At 56.4% G+C, this 14,673-nt stretch overlaps 1 protein-coding gene across 2 annotated transcripts in view; it reads left to right on the top strand.

Annotated features, from left to right (window-relative positions):
* The window catches only part of Cdh4 (cadherin 4), a 446,648-nt gene that overhangs the window by 304,139 nt on the left and 127,836 nt on the right, over positions 1 to 14,673 (top strand). For both annotated transcript variants that reach the window (XM_047534707.1, XM_047534698.1), the window contains exon 3: positions 5,488 to 5,714. In XM_047534707.1, coding sequence (XP_047390663.1) covers positions 5,488 to 5,714 — 227 coding nt within the window. The remainder of the gene's footprint in view (positions 1 to 5,487; positions 5,715 to 14,673) is intronic.

Raw genomic sequence — 14,673 nt, 5'->3', positions numbered from 1 at the left:
CGCCATCTTGAATGAGAAAGTGAAGGCACACGGGGCCTTCCTCCAGGGTCCGCAGGCATCCCCGTGTCCACCATTTCCCTGACGGACAGTCAGGCCACTGAGATGTCATCCCCATCACTGCCTGGGAAGGGAGGCCTGAGGGGCAGCATCCCAACCAGGGAAGAAGGTTGATGTCCGGCCCTGCTTGCAGACTCAGGGATGAGGGGCAAGTCACTAGCCATTCCCCTGTGTCCCCTGCATGCAGGCTGCTTGTGCTGAGGGCCATGGCACCTCACCTGGGGTGCTCCCTGGGCTCCCAGGCAGGTGGGGCGGGGAGGCTGCCATCGAGGGCAGCTTCAGTGGGAGCCACCATGCCCCCCACACCAGTAGGCGTCCGTGGGGCTCACCAACCAGCCGCTCAAGGCTCCTTGCCACCACCTCACAGGAACACACCAGAGTGACCCTCCAAGGATGCTTGCCCCTGGCCACCCATTTCTGTACCTCTGGACACGCCCGCAGCTTTGCCTCCTTAAAGAAAGGACGGCTGCCAGTCCAGAACCAGAAAACTCCCTCCCCTGCCCAGGCCGGGCTCGTGGGAGCCACACACAGGCTTGCTCCAGCCTTTCAAGAGCTGCTTCTCCGCTCCAGAGACCAGTTTTCACACAGTGCCATAAATACTCAATAAAGATTCGGAGAGTTTATTAGTGCAGTATTTTCTGGGGGAGGACACACCAGGCAGCATGAGGCACACATTTACTGCCACTTGGGCGGGTTTTTCTTGGCAGGAAGAGCGTGCTGGTACTTTCCATCCGTGGGAGACACAGTCAGTGAATGTTGGACGGCGGCGCTGGCCCCGGTGAGCAGAGCTCAGGGCTCACTGGGTCTACACTCCTGCGTGAAGGAAGGTCAGGGCGGTCTGAGTCCCCCACGTTGCTGAGGCACTGTTCTCCCTGGAGAAGGTGTGGAATGGTGGTCCATGTCCATTTTTACTAGACCTTATATTCTAGGGCAGTTTGGGGGCTATGGACAGACTGAGCAGGAAGCAGAGTTCCATGGACCCCCTCCCTGCCTGGCAGTTTCCATGGTTCCCGTCTCACCAGCCCCCACTGTTCCCAGGCAGAGCCCACAGTCTCAATAGACACTGTGCCAGCCACAGGTGTGGATGCCTGAGGCAAGTGGCCACTGCTACAGCCTTGCACAGGCCAGCTTGGTGGCCCTGAGGTCCTCTGTGCTCCATCTGCTCTTCCTTCCAGCCCCTGACACCCCTTCTGGTCCTTACGGTCTCTGGGTGCCCCTTCTGCAGCATGCCAGAGGGTCGGAGCCTTGGGGTGGGGGGCAGGCAGGCTCTGCTGGTGGCCCTGGAGGTGTGACGCTCCTCCACACTGAACACTACAGGCTCACCTCTGATCTTTTTCAACTCACCTAACGAGAATAATAACAAAAGAGGTGTTTCGTGGCCCCAGCACGAGTCTCCAGTAAACCCGTCCTGAGGCCACGCGGCCTGCTGCCCCCACCTGTCAGGCTTCCTCTGCAGACGGGGAGCAGCGGCCGAATGCCCCTGGCTACCTGTCCCCACTCGTCCACCTCCCTGGAGCCAGCAATTAAAAATGATGAGCTAAAGGGTGGGCCCACCTCCTAGCAAGGAGCCGCCCCTTCTCCGGCCCAGTTCCAGGCGCATTTTAGCAGAAGTTTCCAACAAGCCTGGCGGCACCGAGAAGCAGGGCATGGGAGGCACAGGCGCCATCCTGGAGAAACGGGAGGGAGGCCGGTGCGGATGGCGAGCACACAGGAAACCAGCAATCCCCAGGTTCCAGAACCGGAGCTGGGAGGGGCACCGCTACCAGGGCTCATCCAGAGAGCTCGGCGTGTGAGCTGCAGGTTCTCTGAACACGCGAAACTCCCGAGAGGCAGGGCGTGGGCTTGCCTGGGCCCTGCTGTTGTCGTTGGTGAACGAGTCCTGAAAGCACCCTGAGTCCAGGAGGAGGTGGCCTCTGTGAGCCCGGGGCCTGCACACCGCAGGGATTCTCGGAGGTCCTGGGATCACCAAAGAGGGAGTGCACCACGTACGTCTCTCTCGGAGCTGGGTTTCCCCATCCCTGAGCGTCTCTGCGTCCCAGTCTGGTCCTGGCCGCAGGGGGTGCGTGACTCCCAGGAATTCCAGCAGCAGACTTGTGGCGGAGGTCTCTGTGCCGTGCACAGGTTCCTGCAGGGCGGACGTCCCAGCACCTGCAGGAACCGTTGCCCTGGGGCTGCAGCCAGCACAGCCATCCCCACACCCCAGAGCCCGCTGAGTGCCGCCCATCTGCCTCCCCTGGCTGCAGAGCGCAGCCCTCGCTGGGGCTCTGGGTTTGTCCTCTGTGGCACTGGGGACCCTTCTCCCAGATGTCAGGCTCCTCGGTCTCTCTCCCTGCCAGTGAGCTCAGGTCTGCCACTGTGAGTGGCATGTGGAACAGCACGTGGGCAGCCCCCTCCTCAGCAGGTCTGGAGGCCTCTGGGAGAGAGGGATGGAGGGCAGTACTCATGACCGGTTCCAGGGACACTGAAACCGTGGGTGCTGGCAGTCCCAGGGACATTCTCCCTGTCCTTCTAGCAGCCAGGACCTCAGTCTCAGGAAGCTCCAGAAACTGCTGTTCTTTAAATTGTGAAATTCGCGTAGCATGTCTCACCGTGTCTAAGTGCCAGTCAGTGGCATTTAGTACGCCCAGGGGTGCCCAGGACTCCAAAAGTCGTCACCCCACAGACTGTCCCCAGCAGAGCAGGAGAGGGAATCCCACATGCCCACCTCAGGGACCCCTAGCCTGGCCAGGGCCTCATCTGACCTTAGAGCAGTCTGGGCAGGTCAGCAGTCTGGCCACTGTCCCCCACTGCCACCACGGGCCTGGGCTCCGTCTCAGGCAGGTGAAACCCACTGCCAGCCTCCAGGGCTGTGCCCAGCGGGTGTGCAGCAGACAGCCTCGTGCACAGTGGCCTCCACAGCCAGAGTCCCAGCTGTGGCCCTTTAAGGACCTGAGGCCTTCAGACCCGCATTTCCTCATGGCTGCTTTCTCCCCTCATTAGTTCCAGGGCCGCCATGTCCCTGAAGGCCAGGCGCTGCAGGCTGGCTCCACTTCTCCCGAGCCTCCCCTGCAGCACTCAGCATTGTGAGGCACAGGTAAGGAAGGACAGGCATCCCGGGTCCTGGCAGGCCTCAGTGATCCACACGGACGTCCCCTGGAGGGTAGAGACATGTTTAAGTAGCCCTAAGATGGCAGCTGGCGATGGGCCAAGAGGTGGCTCATAATTAGTGTTAACATGGCGTGATCTACTTTTGTCTGATTGGTTAATGTCTCTTCTGCGCTAGTGGGCGACACGTGTTCCTCATTCTTTCTTGATTGGTACCGTGGCGCATGCTCCAACCCTGCTACTTAATCCTAAGCTGATTGGCTGCCTTAGTGTATATAAGACATTCTCTTCACCTGGGAGGAGATCGCAGGACAGAGAACTAAGAACACACCTCTGGGTTGCAGGTCGCAGGTTGCAGGACGCGGGCCACATGCCGCACACCGCAAGCCGCACCCCGCACCTCCAAGAAGTGACCCACCTCTAAGAAGCAGTAGACCTCTGAAACTGTAGCCTCTCTGAAAGCGTAGCACCTCTAAAACTAAGCAAACCTCTTTTCCTCTAAGCAAAGCCTCTCTTCCTCTAAAAGCAAGTAAGGAAGCAGCCCCGAAATAGAAGTAGTTCATTCCCAGTCTGCCTCCGATAAATTCCCGCGGGATTGTTGCTGCAGGCGGCAATACTGGAGTCCAGCAGAAGGGCTCCTGCAGGCTGTGCCACAAGGGACACCTGGGGCCAGCTCTCCAGTTGGCCACACAGAACCAGGCGAGTGGAGGCCCAGAGTCCACTGAGATCTTCCAATAGAACTTCAAATCCCTCCTCCTCCTGTCACCTCTAGAAGGTGGGGAATGTCCCCAAGCCTCGGTTTCCTCATCTGCAAATTGGGGACATCCTGCGGACAGTGGCTCCACTCTGCCTGTGTGGCAGCTCAGGTTATTATAAAACTGCGCCAACACCATCATGTACCCCACAGAAACACGACCCCCCGGTGCTGCCCAGCTCCGTCGTCTTACTAGAAATTCTCTCTCCAAGAGCAGAGGAGCTACAGGTGATCTCGCTAGCCCCCTCCAGTCACCCAGCTCTTGTTTTTATCCTGGTCAGTGTCTGGATGTCAGACATGATTGACCCGCTCAGTCTGTGACCGATTCTACTTTGTTTGCCAGTGGGGCAAATACTGCTTTAGAAGCAGTTTGGGATTCTCCTGTCACTTGGAAAAAAACATAATGGCTTCATCCTTCCAGGCAGGGTAGTGCCAGGAGCCGCAGTCCAGGGCTGCCAGCGGAGTCACTGCCTGGCAGCTCGGGGGCAAGCTCTTGCTGTGGACCACGGGGGTAACCCTGGTGCCAGCACATTTAAAAACATTCTGATATGGGACCCACAAGCGGGAGGTGCTGGGAACCGGGAGACATCTGGGGTTGGAGAGGAGGGAACCTGCAGGCACAGTCGAAGGTGAGCTCAAGGGAGACGCTCTGGCAGACACGGCAGCAACTGACCCGCTGCTTTTGCTTTGTAATAAATAGTCATCTACTGATGCGTGCGGTGACAGTGGACTCATTCCTACCAGCCCTCCACCACAGTGCTTGGAGCCCACATTTTGATGAACACTAGGTAACGTTGTCCCTTGCCTCTGTCAGCAGATGTGACACTGACCGTCGGTGCTTTGTGATTTTCTGCAGCAGTAGGCGACATTTGCAGAGCGTGCATGTCGAAAAGCGCTGATGCGGCCCACACGCGTGCTGCTTCAGAGACGCCTTTCTCTGCAACAGAGTTAGACGCGGTCGTGGCACGGCAGTCGCCGGGAGGGGGCTGGCAATTTGGTTACCCAATTAATGTTTTGGAAGCAAAGCACTGTGTGGTTCCCAGCGGTGTCAAGAAACTGTCTCCTCGACTCCACTGGCGACTAACCAAGAGAGCACGTGGCTGCACAGGCCTGCCCCGCCCGGCCCCCGCCCCACCTGCCCAAGCTGCCATTCATGCTAAACGAGCAGATCTGGGTTCCGCTCCCAGGACTCCCCTGCCATAGGGGACAGTCCCCGAATGCCAGCTTCCTGTGCTTCCTTCCTGCACTCAGCCTTCTTGGGTAGAAATAGATCCATCAGGGCTTTACGGGCAGCAGGAGTTTGCGAGAGGCAGGGGGAGAGACCAGGGAGCCCACGGGGAGCTCACGGACTGCAGCGGATGTGGGGGAGCGTGGGAGCTGTGTCTACAGAGGGGGCCCGGCTGCATTAGGAGAGTGGGCCCCAGCTTTCGTCCTGTGGAGTCCCTCAGGACAGCGACAGGGCGCGCCACCTTCCGGGGAGGAGGGTGGAGAACAGCGACCTTCCCCAGGCTCCCTGCAGACCCAGAACCACGGTTTGGTTGCCGCCCTTGGGCCCGCCCAGCACGCTGACCATCTCCTCCCTCCTCTTGCAGTCGAGTTCAGCAGCTGTCTGGGGAGCCAGGGGATGCAATACGAGACCAACAGCCTGGACTTCAAAGTCAGGGCCGACGGGACAGTCTTCGCCACCCGGGAGCTGCGCATCCCCTCCGAGCAGGTGGCCTTCACAGTGACCGCACGGGACCGCCGGACAGCTGAGCAATGGGATGCCGTGGTGCGGCTGCTGGTGGCCCAGACCTGGTCCTTGCACCCTGGACACAAGGTAAGGGGTGACTGTATGGTGGGAGAGTCTGCACCCAGAGTCCAGGGGTCCTGCTTCTCTGATGGTCCCGTGCAGAGCCTCTGCCCAGGCTCCCTAAGGATGAGGGTCAGCAGTTCTGTGTCTGTGCCAGCAGAGAAAGCCATGCCTAACAAGGGCCCTGGCCTTTGCACTATCCTGCTGCAGGGCTGCTGGCATGGGCGAGTCACCCAGGTGACCACCAGACAGCCACACTTGCTTCACCACACCCCACCTTCTCAGCGTTCCTTGCCAGTGTTGTACGTGGTCCCTTATTCCCACTTCCAAATGGACATCACTCGTTCTGTGGCCTACCTGTCTGGGGGCTGCACACACCAGCCCCAATGGCTCCCAAGGCCTGGAGGGATGACAGGCAGGCAGACCACATGATTGGCAGAGTGGACTGGGGAAGCTGGTACAAAACTAATTCAGGGGGATGGAGGGAGGAAGAGATGGAGGGAAGAAAGGAGAGAACCTGCCATGATTAAGTGTGTTTTGTGAGCCTGAGTGGAAGCTTTCTCAAACCTGTCTGACCAAGGAACCCATCCTCATGGAATAGCTAGCAAGGCAGGTATGCCAAGGAACCCACTTTGGAAATAGAAAATTTTGGGAAAATTAGGGGTTTGGTTTTTTGGGGTTTTTTTGTTTTGTTTTGTTTTTGTTTTTGTTGCTGTTGTTGTTTGTTTATTGTGGGTTTTTTTGTTTTTGTTTTGTTTTTTGGTTTTTGGTTTTTTTTGTACTGGGGCACTTGACCACTGAGCCACATCCCCAGCCCTATTTTGTATTTTATTTAGAGACAGGGTCTCACTGAGTTGCTTAGTGCCTTGCTTTTGCTGAGGCTGGGTTTGAACTCAAGATCCTCCTGCCTCAGTCTGCAGATCCACTGGGATTATAGGCCTATGCACTGCGCCCAGTGAAAATTAGTGTTTTGTCTTGTTCTTGAATTAAAGGAGAGGTGTCAGGAAGATAAATCAGGGACTCCTTAGGGTCACTGTGCACATCCAGGGAGCCAGTCGGACTGGGAAAGGAGTCTCAAGTGTCCTGGGCATGGTGGACCAGACATGGAAAAGAATCTCTGCCCCAATGTGGCCTCCACAGGTGCTGAGGGCTCTCGGACAGAGCAGGTGTCCGTCACTGTCTCCTGGTGATTTCAGCAGCCATGTCTGGGGCCCCATCCCACAGAAGCCTTTCCTCCAGAAGCTGGGTGTCCTCATGAGCTAGGCCACCCCTGCGTCCCCACTGGGATGCCTTCTGAGCAGAAGGCAGAGCCCTGATAGCGAGGAGGCCTCAGATGAAGCCACTAATTGAAGGCTTTTCTTGAGGATGTTAAACCAGCAGGTTCTGATTGAATTAATTCCTGGTCCTCCGTGGAAGGTGCGAGTGCTGGTGGCGATTGAGGTGGGCAGCCTCAGGGTGGTCACCTTCCAGCCCCTCGTCAGGCTGACCCAAGAAGTACCACCCCTGGGGCAGGGACATAGAGCTCACGTCCAGGATCAGACTACGTGAGCCCCTCACCCCAAGCCTGTGGGTGCAGCCAGTCCTCCTCCCCACGGGTCTTTACATCTCTTCCGTTGCTGGTGACTTCCTTCTGACTTTCCAGGGCCCCACTTAACCCACCCTCAGTGGCGTCAGCTCAGCTGACCCCCACCTTGTGCCTGGAGCAGGGGTTGCTACTGTCCCTGTCACAAAAGGTGAAGCTGATCCCTGTCACCTCAGGCTGTGTTGCAGGAAGGAGTGAACATGTCTCTGCAGGTGTAGCTGAGCCCAGCACAGCAAGGGGCCCTGCAGGTGTGGCTGAGCCCAGGCAGCAAGGGGCCCTGCAGGTGTGGCTGAGCCCAGGCAGCAAGGGGCCCTGCAGGTGTGGCTGAGCCCAGGCAGCAAGGGGCCCTGCAGGTGTGACTGAGTCCAGCACAGTAAGGGACCCTGCAGGTGTGGCTGAGTCCAGGCAGCAAGGGGCCCTGCAGGTGTGGCTGAGTCCAGCACAGTAAGGGGCCCTGCAGGTGTGGCTGAGCCCAGGCAGCAAGGGGCCCTGCAGGCGTGGCTGAGCCCAGGCAGCAAGGGGCCCTGCAGCTCAGGGGTGGATTCTGGCTGAGGCTCCCCTGGCTGTTGCACCTGGAAGGAGGGTGTCACTGCTGCCACTCTCCTAGGGTTGCTGAGAGTACACGACAAAACTTTGTGAGGTCAGGTGACCAGGAGCACAGAGGTCATCGCCACCAACAGCCTGTCCCCACCCTCACAGCACGTGCTCATCACAGCCATGGGCCCTGCCAGGCAGTGCTGGGGGACAGGGAACAAGGAACCATTTGGAACCTGGAAGGTCAGCTGCGGCACTCTGGGTTACTCTGTGGACACAGTCTGAAAGGCATCAATGCCAACTTTCAAATGTCTGCTCTATAAATGGGTGGAGGTGACACCAGTTCCTAGTGTCCCCGCCTGCCCACCAAAGTGAATGTGAACCTTCTCCAGGGGTGACATCACACCAGGCCTCAAATCCCACCACACGCCTGTGTCCAGTGTCTGCTACAAAGACAGCGGAGATGGGAGGGAGGAACGGGGAGGAAGCACTGGGGACGGCTGAGCAGGCAGGAGAGCAGGAGCAACTCCGCCGGTGTGGACCAGGGGACTCGAGCACCGGGCAGAACTACACAGACGCGGGAAGGGTGACTGAGCCCACGAGAGGCGGGCATTCTTAAGCGCAGAGGCCGAGCCTTATCCACGGGCCTGGACAGAGCGCACGGAGCAATGGTTTCTCAGGTTGCAGAATATGTGTGTGCACACGTTGCAGCCCAGGGCAGGGGACCAAGTCCAGACAGAGGCTGGTTGTTTCACACGTGCCTCCTATGGTAGTGTGAGGGCCTTAGACGGGGTTTTGACTGCTCACCACCCAGGACGGGTGTCACCCTGTGACATCGTGGTAGTGTCCAAGAAGTTCCAAGTTCCGGAGCCTTTCTGATTTTGGACTTTTTGGATGAAGGGTGATCAGTCATATTACATTTGAATAAAACAAAAATACTCGTTGAAAGGTTTTAGGAATTCACTGACTCATAAGATTGAGTAAGTTCTAAGGTAATAAATAGGAAGAATAGAAAATGAAAATTATTCATGCAAAAAATGCAAGAGAAGGGAAAGAAAAACAATAGATGGGCTATGCATTCCTTTTTGAGTAAAGTGATAGATTTACAAATATATCAGTAATTATAAAAAAGTAATTATGAGGGGGTAGGGCTGTAGCTCAGCGGTTGAGCACTTGCCTCGAACATGTGAGGCACTGGGTTCCGTCGCATAAAAAAATATATACTGTGTCATCTATAACTAGAAAAAAATTCTAAGTAATTATGAAAAAAGAAAATATATTAACATGTAATTAAAAGTTGAATAAAGAAAAAATGAATAAAGAAAAATCCAACTATATGCATTTTACTACAGATACATTTTTTGTAAAAAAAAAAAAAAAGTGTAAGAATAGAAAAAATAAACTCATTGGAAAGAATACAAAACAGTGGAGGAAGAAGTCTGCCCAGGTGGGAAAGAATTTTCTTATGCTCATGTGAGAAGACAGGGAAGGGGAAGAAATAGGAGCAACTGGCAGAAGCTGGTCTCAAGCCCTGGAGTGATCAGACTGAAAAACAGACTAGAAAGAGGACATGGTGGCCACATGGTGGACGCTGGAGAAGGCATCTGGCAGGATTCTCTGAAATCAATATAAACGTATTCTAAAATATTAGAAAATACACACGGCATGGATCAGAGCCTACAAAAAACAACTCCCCAAAACTTACAGAAGAAGATCCTCACTGTTTTATTGTTATAAACAAACAAAATTTGTATCAGAGAAAAACATCTCATTGACGGCCCTGGTAAGCTCCTCCCAGACTTTCCAAAGTGAAAATTAAACCCGCACAAACTTGTTCAGAGAGTTAAACAAGGAGTCACTACCTCAAAGTTTTGGTATCCCAAACCTTAATAGGGACCACATCTCAAATTAGCAAGAGGTTTGCCCCAAATGAGCAAGAAACACATCCCAAATCCTACATGAGTCATGTCTGAAACCAGCCAACATCTTGTCCATGCTGGAAAAAGCCATGTCCAAAACTAGCAAAAACTGTGTCCAGAAACAACAAGAACCTTTAAAAAAAGTGACAGACAATTATGGGTCAGTCTTGCCCATAAATGAATGCAAATCCCTAAGCGAATTAACCAACTTGGATCTAGCTGTTTTCATAGATTGATAAATCATGACCCAATTGGATTTGTCCAAGAATGTAAGATAGATTTAATCATTATGATTCATGTAGAATTAAAAATTGTGTGATCCTCTGAGTATCAGTTATTAAAATTTCACCTCCACTAAAATGACAATATTCAGCTCCTTAAGGCCTTGCATCTTATCACAAAGTGCATCAGCAGAAATCTTACAGCAGCCATTCGGTCGCTGTTGAGACTTTCCAAGTCTCCCCTGAGGACTTCACGTAATACACCAGAGGCCCAAGTCAATGCAGTAAGATAAGAAGAAAAAATCAGGATACATGAAACTAACATGGCCCAGTGCCAAAGGTCTGAAGAGCCTGTCAGTCAGACTGGAATCGATGGGTGAGGTCAGATGTTACTAGCCATCAAACGCCTTTGGTCCGAAAGGGGAGTCCAAACTATGTCCCTAAGGTCAGCAGCAGCACAATAAACGGTCATGTGATAGGAGCGAACCTCCCTAAAGCTGTGTGAGACCCTACACATGGCTGAGACAAGTTCACGAAGCTTTGAAACAGAGGGGTGACTTAGCAAGCCAGGAAGACAGGTCATAGGACTTCAGTAAAAATAAGAAATTCTGCTCATCAACACACACGTCTAAGAAAGTGAGGATGCTGGCCACGTGAGCTGTCCTCCAAGGACTCCCTCTGGACCATAGGAGAACCTCAAGCCACAGGTAGAAACAGCAAGAGACCTGAACAGGCGGTTCACAGGAGGGGAGAGGGCCTTATGGAGGGCAGCCACTGGACGCAGTGGCCTTCTGCCAAGGCTTGTGGGGGTGTGGAGCATGCAAACCCTGCCCAGCAGCGGGTGCTCCCACCTCGGGTGACCGCAGGTGTGTGGTGTTGGCTGTGTGCCCGTGGACACGGGTACTGCCACCAGGGCCCTGCCCCGGAGGGCTGAGAGCAGCATTTCTCACAATGGCCCCAACCAGAAACACCCAGGCGCCACGGTCAGGGCTCTGTGAACTGGTGCTCCATGCAGAGGGACAGAGTGGCCGTGACGTGGCAGCCCGGCTAGTAGCCACAGGACGAGGGCTCCTGTGCTGGACTGAGGGCGGGAAGCTGGTGCCAGGCGGAAGGCGAGCACTGTGTCCCGGGAGGAGCCACGGGGACGGCGGGCAGGAGGCCTGCAGCAGGCAGCCAGGGCGCCGGGCCTGGGAGGAGGGAAAGACGCTGTTCCCCAGCCACTTCCCTTCTGTGCGTTTTCAAGTGTGTGGTCGCATGCAGAGGCTTGGAGAGGCCGGAGTGCAGAGGGGGTGCCCACTGAGCAGGAGCCCCATTGTGGAAGGTTCTAGAGCAGCAGACAGCGTCCTGCAAAGCAGAGCCTAGAGGCTGCTCCTGCCAGAGGGGTCGCTGAAGCAGTCGCTCAAGGCCCGTCAGCCAGAGCCGGCTCATTGCCCGGTTCTGTGCCCTTTTTGTCCCCTGTGGGGGCTCCGGCACAGGCAGCCAGCCGTGCGCCGTGACTCTGTGGCGCTGGGTGAAAGCGACGCTCCCTGGTGAGACGGGCCAGGCGGTGGGCACCTCCCCTCCACCCCTCCCCGGCAGCCCTCGAAGGCGCCTTTCTGTGGGAGACACAGCAGGGCTAGAAGCCAGAAGAACTTTTCTTGTGCAGTCTTGCAGGAAAGCTGATAGCAATTCAATTAGAAAATGCAAATGAGGTCACATATTTCCCGCCGGAGCGAGGAGTTGCCCCTGAGGAGTCCAGCCAGCCCTGGGCCTCACGGTAAATACCGAGCACGGACAGCCTAGCTGGTGCAGCGCCGGAGCTGGCGATGGGACCTGCGGGTGCAGTTTGCCACAGAGAAACTGTGGTTTATGAAACCAATATCGGGCTTTGCGGGAGTCAGCGCTCCAGAGGCTGAACTTGGGAAACGTCCGTAGCCGAGCTGTGACCCCAAAGGGCAAATGTTGAAGTCCTCCAGGACCTCAGTGCGTGCCCAGATTCGGGAACAGTTTTGTGAGTACAGTTAGCTAAGGGGAGCCGTTAGGGCTGCCTGATCCATAGGGTTGGGGTCCTTCTGCAACAGGGGCACTGGGCACAGAGATGCACGCAGGAGAACCTCACGGGAGGGCCAAGGCAGAGGGCAGGGAATGCTGAGGACCACCAGCAGCCTCCGGGAGCAGGAGAGGCCTGGTGTGGAGGCCCCTGAGCCTGGCGCCCAAGGGCTCAGGGTCTCATCCGATGCCAGGGGTGCCAGCGCAGCGAGGGCACGGCCACAGGCTCCCCCTCTGAGGCGGCTGTGCACGGCCACAGTCTGCAGGAAGCAGCTGGAGGTGGGAGGCAGGCAGCAAGGCCGCAGCCCAGAAAGCAGCAGCGCTCTCTAGTCCTCCTGGAGGAGGCTGAGGGGCAGCAGTCGTAGGAAACACATGGTGGCCGTGTGCCAGCATGCAGTGGACAGCCGCCCCCTCTCTGTCCCCCTGAAGACGCTGACTGTGTTAGGGACGGCAGTGACCCCACGACCCCCAAGTTCAGACCACGTTGCCACCTCCAAAGCTGCTGCAGGCCTGGCCTGGCCCCTGGGACTGGGCGGCCTGGTCAGGCTCCTTCACACGCGACAGCCCACGTGCCAGGCAGACCCATCGGAGGGAAGGCTGTTCCTTCTCCAGACCCGAGGTCCCTGCTCCTGGCAGGCAATGGGTGTCCATGCCAGAACTTGAGGGTGTCCAGGGCTCCCCCAGGAATCGCAGCGGTAGCTGTAGCTGATGTGAAAGGTGCCAGTGCCCTTCTGCTGGGCGTGCGCTGGACTCCACACCTCACCTCCTTCGGTCACCAGCAAGGTCTGCACACGGCCTTCAAGCCCAAAGCATCTTTCCAGTGGGGCTGTGCTGCCCAGGTGGGTGTGGGCCCATAGCTGAGCCTTCAAACCTGGGTGGTGTTTCTGGGTTGCTCGTGGACTTGGGCAGCATCCAGGGGCCTTCACTCTGCAGGTGGAGGGTAACGGGAGGCATCATGGCCTGTCCAGGCCTGTGGGCGACTGGCCAGGGAGCAAGATGTGCTGTGTCACCCCATCTGCTGCCCATGTGCAGGGTCCCCAGATCTGCAGTTGGCATGAGGGGCAGGGGCAGAGGTGCTGCAGGTCAGCCCTGGCTGGGGTCGGCCTGGCCCACCTTTTTCCAAGGCTCTCTATGAAGAGAGGACAATGACGGCCTCAAATCATCCTGAGGCCGTCACAAGGCCTGGTGCCCCTCCTCTGAAACTGGGCAAGATGCCCCAGGAACAACCTCTCAACAGTGAGCTGAGGCCAGCGGCCCCCTGCCCACAGGGCACAGGGGCTGAAGAGGGCCAGCCCGTGGAGAGTGTGGTGTAGGGCAGTCAAGCTCCTCCCGGGCCTCAGTTCCTGGTTGGGCTGGTGTGTATGTGCACATGTGTACATGTGCAGGTATGTGAGTTTGTGCAACGTGTGCATGAGTGCACATGACTCTCTGGGAAGAGCCCCCTGGGAAGAAAGCCCTCCTGTTGGGGTTGAAAGCAAAAATCGCGGCAGGATTTCTCAGAGCGACATGGCCGAGTTTCCTGAGCGTGGAGGAGAGGAGGCTGTGGACACGTTCCTTTTGGCCATCCAGATCCCTACAAGGGGAGGGCATCTGTCAGCCGGGAACCTAGGGCTTGGGAGCGACAGGGCCAGAGCCAGCCCTCGAGGCATGTCACACAGTGGACAGCAGAGGCAGAGGGGAGACTCCAGAGGAGGAAGCTGCCCACAAGGCCCCCACCAGCCTCTCCCACCCTGAGCCCCACCTCCAGGCTCGGGCTGACCACACAGCATCGCTCCCTGATGGACACCGCAGGAGTGGCTCCAGGACCAGGGACATGCGTCTCCTGGGCTTGTAGTGTAACTTCTTTACTGAGGATGTGTCTTCTCTGTACGTCTGAGACCGATTTTGTTTATGGTGTTTTCTTTCTGCACATGATTTTCTTAACTCTCTGGAGCAAGTTTTTCTCAACCCTGCATCTGGCGAGGTCTTGACCCATTTGGGTGTCTGGTGGGAGGGGTTCCTGGCATCATGTGGGCAGAGGCCAAGGACCAACAGCCTCCAGTGGACACCCAGACGCCTCTGGGTCTGGGGGCCTCACAAGTGCTGGGGAGGGAGGGACACTGCGTGCCCTGAGCAGGTGACCTGGCAGCCACACACACAAGCACGCGCACACACACACACGCACACGTCATCTGGTCTCTTCATACCCAGCACTTGCAGCCTCCTGCCCAGCTTTCAGGGCTGGAGGGAACACTGGTCACCCCGAGTAGGCCAACAGGTGAGCTCACCTGCTCCCACACTGGCTACAGCTCCCTGCTGCCCACGTCTTTGGTTCTGGTGGGAGAAGAAGCTAAAGGAAAAGCTGTTCACATATTGTCTATGGGAATTTCAGAACCTCCCCTTTCGCAAGAGATCTGGACTAAGAAATGGCTTTGGGCCCCTGGGGCAGGGAGCACCCTCATCCCCCTCGCTGTGGCTGGCATGAGGGAAAGCCCCAGGGCCCTGGCAGAACCCACTCATGCAAATGTCCAGAACAGCTCCCGAACTCCATTTGTCAAGGATGTGGGTATCTTTCTGTTGTTTTATTTTGTGTTTGTTAAATACCATTTTATTCTGTCCATCCTCAGCTACCATGGAAACGCGCCAGCAGGCTACAGACAATACCCTAGCTAAATATTTTAAATATACATGTTTGCAGGCAAGTAAAATCCCCCTATTCAAAG

Source organism: Sciurus carolinensis, chromosome 2 (assembly GCF_902686445.1).
Source record: "Sciurus carolinensis chromosome 2, mSciCar1.2, whole genome shotgun sequence".
Classification (NCBI taxonomy): Eukaryota; Metazoa; Chordata; class Mammalia; order Rodentia; family Sciuridae; genus Sciurus; species Sciurus carolinensis.
Note: the sequence above shows the minus strand (reverse complement) of the source record. Positions and strands in the feature narration are given on the sequence as shown.